Source organism: Lynx canadensis, chromosome B3, assembly GCF_007474595.2.
Source record: "Lynx canadensis isolate LIC74 chromosome B3, mLynCan4.pri.v2, whole genome shotgun sequence".
NCBI classification, from domain to species: Eukaryota; Metazoa; Chordata; class Mammalia; order Carnivora; family Felidae; genus Lynx; species Lynx canadensis.
In genome coordinates this window covers 115,478,287-115,499,054 of record NC_044308.2, presented here as the reverse complement: position 1 = coordinate 115,499,054, position 20,768 = coordinate 115,478,287, and the positions used below count along the sequence as shown (strand labels likewise).

At 43.7% G+C, this 20,768-nt stretch overlaps 1 protein-coding gene across 3 annotated transcripts in view; it reads right to left on the bottom strand.

Moving 5' to 3' along the window:
* Nucleotides 1-20,768, bottom strand: part of SMOC1 (SPARC related modular calcium binding 1) — a 158,932-nt gene that overhangs the window by 68,466 nt on the left and 69,698 nt on the right. For all 3 annotated transcript variants that reach the window (XM_030319428.1, XM_030319429.1, XM_030319430.1), the window contains exons 2-3: nt 15,913-16,078; nt 14,641-14,753 (exon numbers count right to left, since the gene is read on the bottom strand). In XM_030319428.1, the coding sequence (XP_030175288.1) occupies nt 14,641-14,753; nt 15,913-16,078 (279 nt within the window). The remainder of the gene's footprint in view (nt 1-14,640; nt 14,754-15,912; nt 16,079-20,768) is intronic.

Here is a 20,768-nt window from a genome sequence, read left to right as displayed (position 1 = left end):
CACACACACACACACACACACACACATATGTTCTTTAAAAGCTGCTGCCTGAGAATCTGGCTTCCAGTCAGCCTGAAACTGGTGCTAAATGAGATTCTTTCCCTCGTAACATTGACAGGTCTTGGCATACCTTCAGCAACAGGGGCATACCAGGAATAAATCAGGCTATTTAAATAATCACAAAGGTTTAAGAGACAACCAAGAACTCGGGCAAAGTTGAACTATCAGGTTCATCATCTACACAAGGCCACTGCCTCAAGACTGGGAGAGGTGGCTGTTTTGCTTAATGCATTGAAACAAACACAGAGAGTCAACCAAAATAAGGAACCAGAACTATGTTTCAAATGAAAGAACAAGACAAAACCTCAGAAAAAGACCTCTGTAATTATACAGAGCTAAGTATTCAAATTGGTAAAGAACTCAAATGATCATAAAGATGCTCACTGACCTTGGGAGAAGAATGGAGGAACCCAGTGAGAACTTTAACAAAGATAGAAAATATTTTTAAAGTGCCAAACAGAAGTCACAGCAAAGTGCCAAAGAATACAAAAACTGAGCTGAAAAATACACTACAGGGGTTCAACAGCAGGCTGGATGAAGCAGAAGAATGGATCAGTGAGTTGGAAGACAAAGCACTGGAACTTATCCAGACAGAGCAGCAAAAAGAAAAAAGCATTTTAAAAATGAAGATAACTTAAGAGATATATGGGACAACATCAGGCAGAATGACATTCATATTATAGGAGTCCCAGAAGGAGAAGAGAAAAAGAAGAAAAGAAGAGCAGAAAACTTATTTGCTGACAACTTTTTGACCTGGGGGAGGGGGGGTAGTGGGGGAGACATCCAGGTCAAGGAATCCCAGAGAGTTCCAAATGAAATGAACCCAAAGAGATACATGCCAAGGCACATTATAATTAAAATGTCAAAAATTAAAGAGAGAATCTTGAAAGCAGCAAGAGAAAAGCAACTTGTTATATACAAAGGAAACCCCAAAAGGCTATGAGCAGATTTTCAGCAACTTCCAACCACAATTACTCTACCTGGCAAGATTATCATTCAGAAGTGAAGAAGAGACAAAGTTTCCCAGATAAACAAAAGCTAAAAGAATTCATCACCATGAAGCCAGCGTTATAAGAAATGTTAAAGAGACTTCTCTAAGCTGACAATAAATGGCACTAATTAACAACAAAAAAAAATGCAAAAGTAAAAAGTCTCACTAGAAAAGGTAAATATACAGTAAAGTAGTGGATAAGTCACTAATAAAGCTAGTATGAAGGTTAAAAGGCAAAAGTAGCAGAATTAACTAAAACTACATTAGTTTTAAGATATATAAAATGAAAGAAGGTAAAGTGTAATGTCAAAAATGTAAAACCTTGGGGGACGGTGTACTAAAAATATAGTTTTGGAATGTATTCAAATTCAAGTTGCTATCAGCCTAAAATAGACTGTTACATACATACATAGAATGCATATGTAAACCTTGGGGTAACCACAAAGCAAAACTTATACACAAAAGAAAATGAGAAAGGAATTTAAACATAATACTAAAGACATCATACCACAATGGAAGAGAGAAAAAGGGGCAGAGAGAAACTACAAAAACAGCCAGAAAACAATTAACAAAATGGCAATAATTACATACTTATCAATAAGTACTTTAAATGTAAATAAACTAAATTCTCCAATCAAAAGACATAGAGTGGTTGAGTGGATTAAAAAAAACACACAACAGGGGCGCCTGGGTGGCGCAGTAGGTTAAGCGTCCGACTTCAGCCAGGTCACGATCTCGCGGTCCATGAGTTCGAGCCCCACGTCAGGCTCTGGGCTGATGGCTCAGAGCCTGGAGCCTGTTTCCGATTCTGTGTTTCCCTCTCTCTCTGCCCCTCCCCCGTTCATGCTCTGTCTCTCTCCCCCCCAAAAAATAAATAAACGTTGAAAAAAAAAATTAAAAAAAAAAAACACACAACAATAAGACCCATCTATATGCTGCCTACATATAAGAGACTCACTTCAGAAGTAAGGACACACAGACACACACACACACACACACACACACACACACACACACACAAAGTGAAGGGATGGAAAAATACCTTCCATGCAAATGGAAACAAAGAGAAAGCTGGTGTAGCAATACTTAGATCCAACAAAAGACTTTAAAATAAACACTGAAATAAAAAGTCAAAGAAAGGTATTACATAATGATAAAGAGATTAACCCAGCAAAAAGATGCAACATTTATAAATATTTTTGTACCCAACATAGAAGCACCAAGATATATAAAGCAAATATTAACAGACATAAAGGGGGAAATCAACAGCAATATAAGAATAGCAGCTTACATCAATGGGCAGATCATCTAGGCAAAAAATTAATAAGGAAACGATGGTCATAAATGACATATAAGACCATATGGACTTCATAGATATATACATAACAGTCTATCCAAAAGCAGCAGAATACACATTCTTCTCAAGTGCACATAGAACATTCCACAGGATAAATCATATGTTAGGCCACAAAACAAATCTCAATAAATAGAAGAAAATTAAAATTATTTCAAGCATCTTTTCTGACCACAATGGTATGAAACTAAGAATCAATCACAAGAGGAAAACTGGAAAAACCACAAATACTTGGAGGTTAAACAACATGCTACTGAACAACTACCAGGTCACAGAAAAAAACCAAAGAAGAAAAAAAAAAACTTAGATACAAATTAAAACAGAAAAATAACATAGCAAAATCTATGGATGAAGCTAGAGTGGCTCTGAGAGAGAAGTTCATAACAATACAGGTCTACCTGAAGGAACAAGAAAAATCTCAAATGAATAATCTAACTTTACACTTGAATGACTAGAAAAAGAAGAACAAACAAAGCCCAAAGGTAGCAGAAGAAGATTAGAGCAGAAATAAATAGAATAGAGAATAAAAAGACAATAGATAAGATCAGTGAAACCAAGAACTGGTTCTTTGAAAAAAATAAATAAAATTGACAAACCTTCAGCTGGACTCACCAAGAAAAAAAGAGAAAGAACTCAAATAAATAAAATAAAAAATGAAAGAGAAGTTACAACAGATACCACAGAAATACAAAGGATTATAAGAGACTACTATGAACAACTGCATACCAACAAATTGAACAAACCAGAAGAAAGGGATAAATCCCTAAAAACATACAATCTTCTAAAGTTGAATCAAGAAGAAATAGAACGTCTGAACAGACTGATCACTTAGTAAGGATACTGAATCAGTAAGCAAAATCCTCACAACAAGCAAAAGTCCAGGGCTAGATGGCTTCACTGACAAATTCTACTAAACATTCAAAGAAGATTTAATACCTATCCTTCTTAAACTCTTCCAAAAAGATGAAGAGGAGGGAACACTCTCAAACTCATTTTATGAGGCCAGCATCACTGTGATACCAAAACCAGACAAGGACAACAACAGAAGAAAAGTGAAGGCTAATATCCCTGAAGAACATAGAGGCAAAACTCCTCAACAAAGTATCGGGAAACCAAATTCAACAATACATTAAAGGATTGGGAGGAGCCAAGATGGCAGAGCAGCATGGAAGTTTTTTGTGTCTCGCATCCATGAAATACAGCCAGACCAATGCTAAACCACCCTGCACACCTAGGAAACTGACCTGGGGATTAACACAACAATCTGCACAACCTGAACCACAGAATTCAGCAGGTAGGCAGCGTGGAGAGGTGAACTTGGGGAGAGAGAAGCCACGGAGGGCAGGGAGCCGCTTTTGGGTGCGGAGAGAGAATGGACACAGGGGGCAGGGGGGAGAATACGAGAAAAGCACCCTCCCCAAAAGCAGCTGGAGAGAAAGTGGAAAATTGGAAACAGCCACAGGGACTGAACTAAAAAGGGAGAAACGAGAAAGGAGAGGGTTTAAATTCCATTAAGACTGTAAACAGGGGGAGCGCAGTCTGCAACTCTGTAGCTCAATACCTGGTGGTGCTCTGGTGGGAAGGGCGAATCCCCAGGAGAAGAGTGAGGTCTGGGAGGTTCTCAGACCACATGGGGAGAAGTGGTTCCACTGCCAGAAGGACACTTGGTAGAGGCTGTGAGGCCACCTGGGCCCAGCAGACCCCAGAGAACGGCCACATTTGCTGGTGCTGGAACAAGGTCGTTGGGGGTAAAGCCTGGTGCCAGATGTGTGTTGTGATTTTCCATAATTCCTGAGGTGCTGCTGCTACACTGTCTCACGAAGTTTTACTGGGGCAGGCTGGCACCTGGCCACAATCTCTGAGCACCGGCAGCAGCATGGTCCTGCAAGCATTCCTGGGTGCGGCCAGCACCTGGTCACTGCTCCGTGAAACCCTCCGCAGAGGGGCAGAAGTGGGGGGCCAGGGAAGGCAGCTGCATCTGAGACAAAACTTGGGAGGGAGGCACTGCCTGGGGCTTGGCCACGGACAGTGTGGAAGCGGGGAGTGGATAGAAGCCAAAGATGAAGGACGGGTGCATGACTGCTGATCAGGGAGAACAGAGTTCCAATACCAGAGACTGGGTAGCTGGGTGACGCCATTTTCACCACTCCCCAGCATGTGCATACATGCCTACAAGTGCCACAACAATCCACCCCAGTAAGCTAAGCAGCCCCATCTAGTGGAGAACAGAGCCATTACACTAACCCCCACCTAACTGGGCCAACCTCACTCTTCAAGAACACAAGTCTCACCGCTGCTTAGTTTATGGACTATAAAGCGCTTCATAGTTTGACTTCTAGGGGAAAACGAAGTAATTTTAGTAGTATTTCAGTCTGTTAGCTGGTCCAACTATTCAATTTTCTTTCTTTTTTTTTTCTCTTTTTCGTTTCTTTTCTGTTTCTTGATACAGAAAGAGAAAAATTCATTTTTATTTTCAATTTTTATTAACAATATTTTTAATTTTTTTCTGCTATATTTTTAAAAATTTTTTTAATGTTTATTTATTTTTGAGACAGAGAGAGAGAAAGAGCGCAAGTGGGGGAGGGGCAGAGAGAGAGGAAGACACAGAATCCGAAACAGGCTCCAGGCTCTGAGCTGTCAGCACAGAGCCCGATGCGGGGCTCGAACCCACAAACTGTGAGATCATGACCTGAGCCGAAGTCAGACGCTTAACCGACTGAGCCACCCAGGCGCTCCTGTACTATATTTTTTACTTTTGTGTAAATTTTTTCAAATTCTATTTTACTTCCATCATTTCACTTTAGTCTACTTCAGTGTATTCATTTTTTCAAATTTTCAAACAATTTCCTTTTTTTCCCTCTTTTTCCCCTTTTTTCTCTAATCTATCAAGCCACTTTCAACACCCAGACCAAAACACACCTACGATCAAGCATCATTTATTCGATTTTGTGTATGTGTGTGTGTTTAATTTTTTAATTTTAATAGTTCTTTAATTTTAATTTTTTCTACCTCGTTAATTCCTTTTCTCCCTTCAAAATGACAAAATGAAGAATTCACCCCAAAAGAAAGAGCAGGAGGAAACGCCAGCCAGGGACTTAACCAACACAGATACAAGCAAGATGTCTGAACCAGAATTTAGAATCACGATAATAAGAATACTAGCTGGAGCCAAAAATGGATTAGAATCGCTTTCTGCAGAGATAAAAGAAGTAAAAGCCAGTCAGGATGAAATAAAAAATACTATAACTGAGCTGCAATCTTGAATGGATGCTATGGCAGCCAGGATGGATGATACAGAACAGAGAATCAGTGATATAGAGGACAAACGTATGGAGAATAATGAAACAGAGAAGAAGAGGGAGATTAAGGCAAAAGAGCACGATTTAAGAATTAGAGAAATCAGTGACTCATTAAAAAGGAAAAACATCAGAATCATAGGGGTCCCAGAAGAGGAAGAGAGAGAAATAGGGGTAGAAGGGTTATGTGAGCAAATCATAGCAGAAAACTTTCCTAACCTGGGGAAAGACACAGACATCAAAATCCAGGAAGCACAGAGGACCCCCATTAGATTCAACAAAACCGACCATCAACAAGGCATATCATACACAAATTCACAAAATACTCAGGCAAGGAGAGAATCATGAAAGCAGCAAGGGACAAGAAGTCCTTGACCTACAAGGGAAGACAGATCAAGTTTGCAGCAGACCTATCTACAGAAACTTGGCAAGCCAGAAAGGAGTGGCAGGATATAGTCAATGTGCTGAATCAGAAAAATATGCAGCCAAGAATTCTTTATCCAGCAAGGCTATCATTCAAAATAAAAGGAGAGATAAAAAGTTTCCCAGACAAACACAAATTAAAGGAGTTTGTGACCACTAAACCAGCCCTGCAAGAAATTTTAAGCGGGACTCTCTGAGGGGAGAAAAGATGAAAAAATACATACATACATACCAAAAGCAACAAAGATTAGAAAGGACCAGAGAACAACACATTAAAGGATCATACACCATGATCAAGTGGGATTTATTCCAGGGATGCAAGGATAGTTCAATATCCACAAATCAATCAAAGTGATAGAGCACATCAACAAAATGAAAGATAAAAATGATATGATCATCTTAACAGATACAGAAAAGGTATTTGAAAAAATTCAACATCCATTTATGATTAAAACTTCTCAACAAAGTGGATATAGAGTGAATGTACCTCCACATAATAAAGACCATATATGACAAACTCAATGCTAATATTATTCTCAATAATGAAAAGGTAAAAGCTTTTCCTCTAAGATCAGGAGCAAGATAAGGAGCCTTATCTTCCCCCATTTTTATTCAACATAGTATTGGAAATCCTAGCCACAATAATTAGGCAAAGAAAAGAAAGAAAGGCCATTTAAATAGGAAAAGAAGTAAAACTTGCAGTATTTGCAGATGACATGATACTATATATAGAAAACCTTAAAGCTTCCACCAAAAAGCTGTTAGAATAAGCGAGTTCTGTAAAGTTGAAGGACACAAGATTAATATACAAAAATCTGTTGTGTTTCTATGCAGTAATAACAAAATATTAGAAAGAGAAATCAAGAAAACAATCCTATTTACAATTGCATCAAAAAGAATATATATTTACAAATAAATTTAACCAAGGAGGTGAAAGACCTATACACTGAAAACTGTAAGACATTAGAGAAAGAAAGTAAGAAAGACACAAATAAGTGCAAAGATATTTTGTGCTCATGGATTGTAAGAATTAATATTGCTTAAATGTCCACACTACCCAAAGCAATCTACAGATCCAATGCAATCCCTTTCAAAATTCCAATGGCATTTTCAACAGAACTAGAAGAAATAACTATAAAATTTGTATGGAACCTACAAGCCCCTGAATAGCCAAAGTAATCTGGTGAAAGAACAAAGTCAGAGGTACCATACTTCCAGATTTCAAACTATACTACAAAGCTACAGTAATCAAAACAGTATGGTATTGTTATTCAAACAGACACATACACCAATGGACCAGAATCGAGAGCCCAGAAATTAACCCATGCCTGTATGGTCAGTTCATATATGACAAAGGAGGCAAGAATATACAAAGAGGAAAGGACAATCTTCAATAAACAGTATTGGAAAAATTGGACAGCCACATGCAAAAGAATGAAACTGGACCACTATTTTACACCATATACCAAAATAAACTCAAAATGGGTTAAATTTTGAATGTGAGACCTGAAACCATAAAAATCCTAGAAGAAAACATAAGCAATAAGCTCCTTGACATAAGTCTTAGCAATGTTTCATTCTGGGGTTTGTTTTTTTTTTTTTGGTTTTTTATTGGTTTGTTTTTGTTTTTTGTTTTGTTTTGGATCTGACCCCAAAGGCAAGGGAAACAAAAGCAAAAATAGACAAATGGGACTATATCAAACTAAAAAGCTTCTGCACAAAGAAGGAAACCATCAAGCAAATGAAAAGGCAACCTATATATTCAATAAGAGGTTAATATCCAAATATATAAAGAACTCATGCAACTTAACAAAAAACACAATCCCATTTAAAAATGAACAAAGGTGGGGCACCTGGGTGGCGCAGTCGGTTAAGCGTCCGACTTCAGCCAGGTCACGATCTCGCGGTCCGTGAGTTCGAGCCCCGCGTCAGGCTCTGGGCTGATGGCTCGGAGCCTGGAGCCTGTCTCCGATTCTGTGTCTCCCTCTCTCTCTCTGCCCCTCCCCCATTCATGCTCTGTCTCTCTCTGTCCCAAAAATAAATAAACGTTGAAAAAAAAAAATGAACAAAGGATCTGAATAGACATTTTTACAAAGAAGACATACAGATGGCCAACAGGCACATGAAAAGATATTCAGTATCACTAATTGTCAGGAAAATGAAAATCAAAACCACAGTGAGATAGCATTCAGAATGGCTAGTATAAAAAAGACAAGAAATAACAAGTGGTGGCAAGGAGGTGGAGAAAGGGAACCTTTATACTCTATTGGTGGGAATGTATATTGGTGCACCACTATAGAAATAATATGGAGGTTCCTAAAAAAAAAATTAAAAATAGAACTACCATATAATCCAATAATTCCACTTCTGGGTATTATCTAAAGAAAATGAAAATATTAATTCAAAAAGATATAAGAACCCCTATGTTCACTGCAGCATTATTTACAATAGCCAAGATACGAAGACAATCTAAGGGTCCAACAACAGATGAATGGATAAAGAAAACATGGTGTGTGTGTGTGTGTGTGTGTGTGTGTGTGTGTGCACAATGGAATACTATTCAGCCATAAAAAAGGATTAAATCTTGCCATTTGTGACAACATGGATGAACCTTGACAGTATTATGCTAAGTGAAATAAGTCAGACAGTGAAAGACAAACACGGCATGATTTCGTTTATATGTAGACTCTAAAAAGCAAAACAAACAAACAAAACAAAACCGAGATACAGAGAACAGACTGTGGTTCCAAGGGGAGAGGGGTTGGCAGGTGTGAAATAGATCAAGGGAACAAGAAGTATAAACTTCCAGTTATAAAATAAATAAGTCATGAGGATGTAACGTAGAGCATAAGGAATATCATCAATAATATTATATTAAATTTGTATGGGGATGGATGGTAACTAGACTTATTGAGATGATCATTTCACTATGTGTACAAAAGTTGAATCATTATGTTGTACACCTGAAACTAATATAATATGGTAATGGTATGTCAATTATACTTCAATAACATTTTTTTACATTAGGTAGATTTATATGTAATTAACCTGGAAGTAAGTCCACAATGTAATTAGCTTAAGAAAATATTATTAAAAGATATATGATATCACACCATTTTTGTCCTAAATAATGATAATCCTGCACAAAGGAAAAAAACTGGAGGGTTAGAGAATTAATTGTTGCTCTTTCATGGAGATGAGATCATTGGCTCTACTTTTTTACCTTATGTCCTTGTGCATTATCAGAATTCTTCTCTTACAAAGTAGGTGTAACTTTTCTATTTAGAACAAAATGAAAATATTTCTATTTTAAATTATTTGATTAATGAAGTTCCTACCATACCCACATACACCCATTACATGAAATGAGCCTCAGTAACACATCATTTTACTAGATGCAGAGTATGGCAGCCGTGAATTGCATATAAATTATGTCTAATTTATTTATGTAATTCTCTATTATTGGATATTTACATTGTTTGCAAATGTTTGCTACTATAAGCAGAACTTAGATAAAATTCCTTGTGGCTACGGATTTGCACAGATTTTTAATTGTTTCCTTAGAATAAATTCCTAGAAGTGGAAGTATAGGCACAAGATGTGGCCACAACCAAGGGCTTTTGACCCATTTTGCAAAATTATCCCACAAACTGCCAATGCCAATTTACTTTCCAAACTGCAAAGTGGGGGTAGGTTTTTCCCTTTAGCAATTCTCAATAGTTAATAGTATTCAAGCCTGAATATTACCATCTTTTCTCCGATTTTTTTTTTTAATTTTTTTTTTCAACGTTTATTTATTTTTTGGGACAGAGAGAGACAGAGCATGAACAGGGGAGGGGCAGAGAGAGAGGGAGACACAGAATCGGAAACAGACTCCAGGCTCCGAGCCATCAGCCCAGAGCCTGACGCGGGGCTCGAACTCACGGACCGCGAGATCGTGACCTGGCTGAAGTCGGACGCTTAACCGACTGCGCCACCCAGGCGCCCCTCCGATTTTTAACAATTTGGTCAGCAAAATGACATTTTTTTTAAATGTGTATTTCCTTCATTACTAAGGAAAGTGACAGGACTCATATTCACTCATTGGCTATTTGTTACTACTGTGTGGCTGCTGGTTGGTTATCTCTTGTCTGCTTTTCTACTAGGATCTCCTTCCTTCTGGTGTGTAAGAATTCTTTATATATTAGCCCTTTGTCATTAAGGCTAATATATGTCATGTGTGTTTTAGTACTGGTTAAGGTTTTATGTTCAGAAATTTTAATTGGTATTTATTTTCTCAACAATAAAATGTGCTCAGAATTCCAAATTACTGACTTGTAAATGGGCGTTTGAAATATAACCAGTTGTACATGTATGGCTTTGTATACTAGCTACTTTATTACTGGTTCTCGTATCTTTTCTGCACATAAGCTCCTTGAAGGCACATGTCGTGACATTTCTTAAACCCTCCATGCCAACCAGCACACGGTGCACAACACAGAGGAACTCCAAAATGTTTGAGATGAAAAAACACCGTGTCTGGGATGTGCTTTGAAGCAATCCAGTTTGGGATGTGAGATGAAAACGAGGCAGAAATGAAACAGAATCGGCCACATGTTAATTATTGTTGAAGCTGGGTGACAGATACATGGAGTTCATTATACTATTATTTCTTTTTTGTATATTTGAAGATTTCTATAACCAAAAGGATTTTTTCTTTTTTCTTTCTTTCTCTTTTTCTCTTTCTTTCTTTCTTTCTTTCTTTCTTTCTTTCTTTCTTTCTTTCTTCCTTTTTCCCCCCATTATCGATTGATCACCAGCATCACAGTGGGGACTTCTAGAATAACAATGGTGATGAAAATGAATTACATACGCATCAAGGCCACTTTTATAGCATAAAAAAGTCAAAAGCACAGGCCTTGAAATTAGGTAGCCCTGGGTACAAATCCTTTCTAGTGCAGTGACCTTGAACCAGTTATTCAACCTCTTTGAAATTTAGTTTTCTTTTATAAATAAGGGTATTAGTAACTACCTCAAAGGGTTCCAGTGAAGATTAATGGGTGTAAAACCCAGTGCCTAGCACCAAGTAACACTCAGTAGAGTAGATCATTATTACTCAGTGATGCACAAGCCTGACAAACTCCAGCCAACATTTCCTGGTGGTGCTAATCCAATCCCCTTCCACTACGGGCCGGGCTTTCAGTTCATCAGTTTGGGCATCAGACAACTGCTTGGCAGAGGACTTGGCAGAACAGATGTCGGGAATTTCGTTCCTGACGCCCAGAAGAGAAAACAGATAAGGCCGCAGGAAAGGACAAAGCACTTAACTCCCAGCCTTACTCAGCAGGTCACCAGAGAGCCTTAACTCCACATTCCAATGATGCAATCAAGAACAAGAGTGATGAAGTCCTTCCAACAGCAGGTCATTCAAAACCTTGACCAAACACTATCATCACCTGGGGAGCTTAAAATGTTTGGGGTCCCACTCCTAGCATTTGGGGGGCAGACTCGGTATCAAGGTTTTTAAAAGGCACATGTGACCTAATGTGCACCACCCTGCTGTGTTAAGTTGGGATGGGGGCTGGGGCACACAAAGAGGACAGGGAAAACAAGGAAGAGAACAGAGACCTCTGCGTCCCACATGAACCCCATTAAAACCAACCAACTCATGTGGTCCCAAGCTGTGTCCCATGCCAAACAAATCCAGTCCCATTAGGGTCCCCTTGCTCCCTCCATAAACCTCAAGAGTGTGATACTGCGTTACAATTCACAGGGCCAAGATACGGTAATAACATCATGATGCGTGCATATCAATATTCTAAAGAATATTAAAGCAGCACAGCTGGTCGCTGGATTTGGGTCTTAACAAAACAAAACAAGACAAAAGTCCAGCTAAGTGACAGTAGAGGCTGGGGGAGGGAGAAAGCATTTTGTCTCACAGCCCTTGGGCAGCCTGTCGTTGCGACTGAAGCACACTCAAAGAGGCAGCCTCATTTTGTGAAGTTGTCGCAGCGTCTTTGATCAAGGGAAAGAGCACATCCATTTCAATCACTGTAACGAGGACGGGCCGGCGGGTCGGCTGTCTGGCTGCCCGGCTGCCCACCGGGGCTGAGCCAGCCTCGAGCCTGGAGACACATGGCAGTGCTTAGCATGTCAAACAAATGAAGGGGTTCTCGACTGTCTATCCAACCTCTGCTGAACTTCAGAGGCCCTCTCTTTTAGCAATTCTGCCCCGACTAATCTGGAAGCTCCTTTCCGGCAAACACCACCTGGCCTGCCCTGGCCTCGCCAAAAGAAAAGCTGGCCAGCAGCTGTGTGTCGCGAGGCAGAGGACACTTCAGAACCAGGAGGGCAGGGGTCAACCTTCTCATAAGCAACACACTGGCGATTACACAATCCTAGAGAAAGGGGGAAATGATGGCCATCCACTCCGCCTCCTCCCTATGACCTCTACCCCCATCCCGGCCCCAAAGTGGTAGAGAGAGGTCTGATGATCTCCCCTGCACGTGAATTCCCAGCAGTGCAGTTTCAAATACGTACGCAAACGTCACCTGCGTTCTTTTCACCAGAAGACATAAAAAAATAAAACACTGATGAGGGGGGAGGCTCAACAAAAGGCTTCATGTTCCTTAAGTGACGTCACCCGTGACACCTCGGGGAGACGTGAGTAGAACCAGAGTAGATATGGGAGTAATGATGACGAATGTGCAAGATGCTTAAATAGCATTTGTGTGTTCCCAGTGTCGTGCACATGATAACATATTTAGCCCTCACCCCGGCCCTATGAGGGAAGCTATAGCGACTCTCGTTAAGAATGGTAGTCACCGTAGTAACATGTAATGATATGTACAGTGTAATTATTATGGTTATATAGGATAATAACAGAGATCATAATCCCCGTTGCTCACAGAAGGACACTGAAGCCCAGAGATGCTCAGTGACCCGTCTGACGTGGGGGGCTGGGCATCACACCCGGGGGTTGTGGCTCCAGGGCCCACACTCGAACCACGGCATGAGACTGCCTCCCTGCACTCCCCACCTCAGTCTCTCCCTGGCAGCTGCCAGTTTAGAGGGCACCAGAACACGGAGGACCAGGAGGACATGGGCACTAGCGGGGTCTGAGTGTGAATCCCGGCTCTGCCACTCCTTGTCCCTATAAATGGGGACACCAATACCCACCTCACAGGCCTGCGGTGAGGCTTACGTGAGAAAATGAACAAGGGCGCCTCTCACAGGGTCAGCAGCCAAGGTCGGTGTAATCTAGGGGCTCTCAATCCTGGCCAAATGTGTGAACTGGCTACGAACTTTAAGAAATACAATGCCTAGGGGCGCGTGGGGTGGCTCAGTCAGTTAAGTGTCGGACTCTTGGTTTCCGCCCAGGTCATGATCTCACGATTCGTAAGTTCAAGCCCCACGTCTGCACTGACAGCTAGGAGCCTGCTTGCGATCCTCTCTCTCCCTCTCTCTATGTCCCTCCCCTACTCACGTGCACACTTTCTAAATAAATAAACTTAAAAAATATGATGCCCAAACCCTTCCCCAACACCCATCCACGCTTCCCAACAAGCGTCAGTCTGAAATCAGCAAGCCCCAGGCCCAGCCCTGAAAAGAAACACGAAACCCATGAAACCAAAGGCCAGGCTACACCCTTTGCCCCCTTGATTCAGTATTACAGAGAAGCTTTGAAACCTCTGAAGCCTCTGCTTCCAGCCCTAAGGTAGTGGGACTCCCCCAAATGGGGCCCTATTCCACAAAGGGAGAAGCAGGCACCACCATCACCCCAACCATGTGGCTGACTCACCCTCGTCCAGCGAACTTCCCTACTTTCACCCTGACAACACCTTCATCCAGCTGCCTCCCACCCCCCCAGACGACATCCCCCATCTAGCCTCAAAGCTTTGTAAAGGGGCATCCTATTGTCCCCATGCTGCCTGTTTTAGAAATAGTTGTGCCAACGTCACTATTACACAAAGCAGTAGCCAGAAGACAATGCAGGATGAGAGGTGGGACTGCCTGAAAAGAAATGTTAAAATCTGGGGGCGTGCATGCGCACACACGCGTGCACACGCTCACACTCACACCAAGAATCGTGGGACAATGCGTACTCAGAGGGAGCACTGCTTCGTTCAAGGACTGGGGGTAGGAAGAAGGGGAGTGCAGAAGGGGTAGAAATAAACAGTGATGGGATTACCAGGGGTTGCCCATGGAAACTGGCTGGGATAAGAAAAATAATCAGTCAGCATTTGACAGAAGAGAAAAATGGAGACAGCCAGCAGGGAGCATGGGGACCAAGCAATACCAGTTTCCTGGCTCAGACTTCCATGCCCCTTTTTCAGGACCCACTGCCAGCTGGCAAAGGGTGGCATGGAGAGCCCAGGAGGGGGAATGCAGGCACCAGAAGGTAGTACCAGAAGGTGTCAAAGAGCCCTCAGCTGTTTCCCAGAAAGCAAAGGCTCTGAGGGGCCCTCCCACTCTCAAGCGCCTCCCCTTGGCCTCAGTCCAGGAAATCGGGCTGAGAGACTTGGCCAAGGCTTCACCTGGGTAAAAGAGCCATCCTCGCTGCACTCCGGGACAAACACCGCCTCCTGGGGCTTCTTGGCTTGCTCTAGGGCCTGCGCTCGCTCCAGGCGACACTTGCTCTGGCCAGCGTCTATAAGAGGAGAGAAGGAGCACATTTCATATTTCACCCGGATCCGCACTGGAGCCATGGGACAAAATGGCTGCCCAGTACTAGGAATGCTGAGAGAAAACCTCTCTGCCTGTGGGTGAGCCCACAATACCACCAACTGGATTTTCTAACAACACAAAGGCAGTGGCTAATAAGTGCTGCTCGGCCTCATCGTCCCCTTAATGTTGACCTTAGAAAAGCCAGGGAGGCGTATTTATACCCGATTCTGCTTATTTTTTTCTCCCAAGTACCTTCAGCCACACCCACCCCCAACCAGGGGAAAATTTTTTTCACTGGGCTTATTAAAAAACTTGCAAGCCCAAGGGGTCTCAAAGATGTTTTATGGTTTAAGAATTGCAAGCACTTTCTTTGGAACACCAAAAGCTCTAGGGCAGCCTGCTCAGTCTTATGCCATTTCCGACAACAGCTCGAAGCAGCCCAGAGCTGATTAAATCACAAACTCCAATCTCCACAGGGCCTAGGAAAGTGATATAAATTAGGGGACTGAACTGGGTGTGCAAAGAACGGCACTCAGCTTGGAGACACCACAGGGAGTGCTGGGGACTGCGGCAAAGTGGAGAACGGGCTCCCCTTTAGAGGAGGAAGCTGCTACTCAGGTATAGCCATGCGTTTCCCTGTGGGAGGGAACACAGACCTAACATTACCAGGGCTTCCAACTATTTATGAGAAGTACCAAAATCCAGATTTTTATGTTGAATCTCTCAATTTTGAAATGTTGTCTCAAATGTTTTTAATATTTTTAAACACGCGAGCAGCCCAAACAAAACCCATCTGTTGGCCAGCCATTTGGAATCCCTATTCAGGAGCCAACAATAACGTCTTGCCATTTTAAGCATCTCCATTTACAAAAACGAAAAATACAAATAAAGGGCACCAGCCAGATAGCAGCACATCTCTCTAAGCCCTAGCCTGGTGGCAGTGTTGGAAGGACAGAAAAGTACTCATTCCTTCAGGTAGGCCAGTTCTCTTTCCCATGTTCCCTGGTGGGAGGGCGGAGGGTTAGTGGCAAACAAAATGAACAGACGCATTCTGAGTTTCCCACGAAACTTCAAGCACAGCACGAAGGGAGCCATGCGGCCCGGGAGCCTCGTTGCGGCTGGGCGAATGTGCCCATACTCACCTTTGCATCTACCGCGATGTACCACACCCAGGGTCGGGTCTCTGCACTTGGCTCGCTGGTACTCACACATGGACTCGTAGGACCTGCCATCAGAGGCACAGATGGGTTTGGGCTGGGTCCTGGAGCAGTGGAGGTTGCACTGCGGGTCACGGTCACTTATGAGGAACTAGGTTGGAGAAAAGTGAAAGAGTACAGAGGTTACGTTTGCAAGAAAAGCAGGGGTGAGCCCGTGTCTTACAATACTGCCTCGCCTTGGGGCGCAGGTCCAGAATAAACCCAAAGTCATTAACCCCTAGAAGTGGAAGGGAACTCAGCCGCCATGAAGTCTAACCAAGGAAAGCATCTTGTGCTAAGTCATTCACAGGCAGGATCTCATTAATCCTCACAACAGCCCTATGAAATAGGAACTATTTATTTTGCAGATAAAGAAAATCAAGCCAGAAAGAGGGAACTTGTCCAACGTTACACAGCTAGAAGTGACGGATTTGAACCTAGATCGGTCAGAAGTCAAATCAAAGCTTTCACCACCAGGATATTCAGCCTCTCCATCCTTGCATGTAGTCACATGACCCCTGTTTGGGTACTTCCCCAAATCAGCAACTCACTAGCAATCTCTGCATCCCAGCTTTGGGGAGTTTCATTTATTAGAGAGTAGTACTGAGACCCAACTCCATCACCCTTCAACTTCTGACCATTGTTCTCTGGCAGAGGTAAGTGATTTTCTCTGAGAAAAGGAATTCCTGATTTAAAAAGATAATAATCAGATTGGGAAATACTGAGTTAAACAGGTTTCCTTGCTTCAGGACTGCTCGACATCTTTGATATATTCTTATACATTGTGATAGCAGCAAATTGTGTGCTACTCTTCCCGTTGAGCTAATTCCCTCCCTTGAATCTGGGCCAGCCTCAGTAATTTGACCAATAAAATGCTGTGGAAATGATGTTTGGGGCCTTTTGAGCAAGGTCATAGGAAGCTTTACAGTTTCCTCCCAGGTCTCCACAACACTCACTCTGAAGGAACTCAGTCAGTACATAAGAAGCCGAAGAGCCCTGAGACTGCCATGCTATGAGGAAGCCCAAGCTAGCATGTGACAAAACCAGGTGCAGAGAGAAATGCCCAACCAACCCAAGCACAGAGATATGTGAGTGAAGAAGCCGTTAGATGAGTCCACCCCCCACTATCATCTGATTGCATAAAAATAATAAAAATAAATAAAAATAATCGCATGAGACACCCCAAGTGAGAACCACCCAGCTGATCCCAGTCAACCCATCGAACTGTAAGGGATGATAATAAACTGATGTATTAGGCCATTAAATTTTGTGGTAGCTTGTTACACAGCAATAGATAACCAGGTCAAGGGGCATGCAGAATGATGCATCTCCCACTTACCTGACCGTGAACCCTTTTTTTAGTGAATCCCTGTTAGCAAGTATAGGATACAGCTGGAAAACAGTAATTGGATCACAGAATCTGTGAGCTTCTGTTGAATAACCCATGATTAGGCTGCAGGGGCTGCATCCACTCTTATCTACCCCTAAAGAGCAGAGCTCTAAGCCCACTCAAGGCTCTTCATCAGTACAAGTTGACAGAATGCATATTCCACAATAATGCACAGCAATGTCGTGAGCACACATCTGGCCACTGGTGATACTGGAGTGACTGAATAATCACACCAAACTCATAGGATCTAGGGAGGGTGTGAATACAACCCCTGTTTCCGAAGTATCTTCAGGCCCTTTGTGCAAAGCAAATAAATGAGAGTTTGACCCTTTTCCAGAACAGCAGAGGGAGTCCGCAGGCAGTACCTCTCCCTTCAAGGGAGCACCAGGAAAACATACCCCACCCCGGCCAAATTCCAGGAGAGTCCAAGCCTGTCCCCTAGGGCACACACTGTCCCCCAAATGTGAGACCGGTTCCTCCTGCGACCCTGACCTCCTGCCTGAATGCTGGCTGGTCAGCACAGGGAGAGAACAGCTGAGGGCTGAAACCATGCAGCCCTCCTCAGGATGGACAGTACAACTTGCCTTCCCTGCAGACCCTCTGGGCTCCCACACACATGGGTTCAACCTGAATCCTGCCCAAGCCCAAAAGGAAATGTCCTGATAGCATCTCATAGTAGAGTCTAGTGCTCTGGGAGGGAAACCAATAATATAGAGAACCATATCCAGAGGAAGCCCACTGCCTCCCAGGCTGCCACACAGAGGAGAGAGCTTGAGCTGACAGGATAGTGGAAAGGGGTAGTGCTGTCCACACCTCAACCCTGCATGAGATCCTTGGCCTCACTGCCCTCAGGTTCACCCTGTTTGAAGCCCTTGAGTGGTGTCCTATTGCCCCTCAGGACCTTCACACAGTCTCACAGGCCTGGCGGAATCTGACCTTGGGGCCTCCTCCCCGGCCTCAGCTCTTACCGCTTCGTCCTCACCTCGCCCACCGCTGGTCAGGCACACTGGCCTGCTTTCCATTTCCCAAATGAGCTTCATTTGCTCCTACTTCCAGGCCTTTGGACACACTGTGCCTTCTCCCTTCCCTCCCACCCCTACTTCAGATTTCAGCTCACATCATCTCTTTTAGGAGGCTTTCCCTGACTCTCACAGATGAGCACGGGTCTCCTAGAATAACTTCTCACACGTCACTTTTCCTTCCCAGCACTGAATACAGTTTGTGACGATGAACTGTGTGGGTTGATTAACAATGGAATCCCCAACTCCGAATCCCGCAAAGACAAGGAGAATGTCTATTTGGCCTGTGAATACATCCCCAGCATCGAGCACAAGGCCGGGGCACTCAGGCATCTGAGGGGTGAATGTGTCCCCGTAGCAGCATCTCCCACGTGCTATTACCTCAGAAGCAACTGGTGTAATGTGACAGGTCTGGCCTTGAAGGCTCCTGCCATAACCCCAGGGGATCACTGGGCCACTCCCGCACCCCCATGCTCTGAGCTTTCCCCTCTGTGCCAACCCCACATTCTATGGTGGCTGAGGTGGTCCACAACTTCCTGCCCCAGCTCCACCTCAGAACTTAAGCTGGCTCTGAGATTGAACGGTGGGTCTTTTCTCTCCTACCCCACCCAGGCCCGTCTGCCACTACGACTGTCTCTGCCTAAAGCGACCGCCCGCCATGGAAAACTTGGACCCCAAAGGTCCAGCTGAACGAGGCGGGTTTGGGAAGCCCTGGCCACAGGCTCCTGGATGGACACAGGACACAGGGGGCTGCAACCCACAAAGCCGGTCTCAAAACATCTCTCTTCCCCCCTCTGGATGGATGGCTCTCCCAGACCCATGCCTAACCTGTCCGCAGCCTAGAAATGCACCCAGACCTGGCTCTATAATTCTGCCTGGTGAGCAGCCGGCACCTGGGCCGAGGGTGGGATCGGTGTCCTCACACCCAGGCTTCTCCAGGCCAACCAGTGACCCCGAGACCGTCTGAGCGCGGGCCATGGCTCTGCTGTTATCACCACCGCCTCATCTGTGGACCCACGTGCTACTTACCTGCAGTGTGGCCTGCCTTTAAGACCTACTTGGTTAGGTTAATTTGCCACGGGAATCAGCAGGATCCAAGGAAAAACGTGCCCTTTTTTTCTCAGGATCGGACAAGGACAGAACTATCTGTATCTCCTAAAGCCTGGGAAAACCCAGGAACTCATCCTTGGTCACAAAGGGATTTGGTAGCCAGACCTTAACTCTGAAGATCGGTAACAACAGGAACTAATAATTAGATATCACTTCCACTGTGTTCGCTAATTTAATCTTTACAATAAGCCTGTGATAGGCAGAGTAAGCTACAAACCTAATGTTACAGATGAGGAGACCAAAGCCCAGGTAACTCTTCTAAGCACAGGGTGTGAGTGTTGGAAGTGACACCCACGGCCTGGCTCGAAGCCGTGCTTCCAACTACACCAAAACCGCCCTTCTTTATTACAGGGCAAGTCTGCAAACAGAAGGTCCGTCCCTCCTGCACAACTGGATTCCCAAAGTCAAAAGCCACTTACCAAAAGCCTACTGTGTGCCAGCCACCAACCGCTAAAGACCCAGACAAGACAGGACTGCCTGGGAGAAGAACCTCACAGGGCTCATGTTCACCTTAAAAAGCAGGCATCGAAAGAGACAAAGTTCCTTTTCAAACCCAAGGAGATTGCCCTGTTCTCTCTTCCTCAGCTCACGGGAGAGGAGAGCTGTGGGCGTCACCGTGGCATTGAACTGCAAGCCATAAATTTGGTTTGGAAATGGCTTGCTCTGGGCCAACAGAGACGCTACGACAGCTGTGCCAGAGACAAGCTTAATGACTAGGGGAACATTCTGTCTGAAAACAGGTTAAAGAGCTTCAGAGGAAGCCCCACCCACCCCCAACACACAGAGATCCTTCCCACCTCCACAAGGGCTCCCCACAGGTTCCATCTAGAAATTACTGGCCCCTGAGGCCAAGTAAAAAAGTTCCGAGACAGCACGGGGCCATTGCTAAAAGACTGTCTTGCCCCGTCTGTGGTGTCTCATTTTCATCTGTTTTAGGAACTGTGTGTATTTGTGGTTGTTTGAAAAAAAAAAAAAAAAGGCAATGAGTTCTATAAAATGGACTTTTAATAGGATGACTATGCCCTAATATGATCACCCAAACCTCCACGGCCTGAGGGGATTACTTTAGGTCCACAGACACTATTTACTGAGCCATCCATTCATCTACTTCTGTCCTCAATAAGCCAGCACTATGAGCCCAGCACTGCATGAGGCATGGCAAACAGAACATAACCAACATAGTCCCACCCCCCAGTGAGCTTACACTCTAGGGTGGAGACAACAAGCAAGCAGACAGTGGCCATACAGCAAGGGAACAGGATACTGCAGGGCCTCGAGAGGAT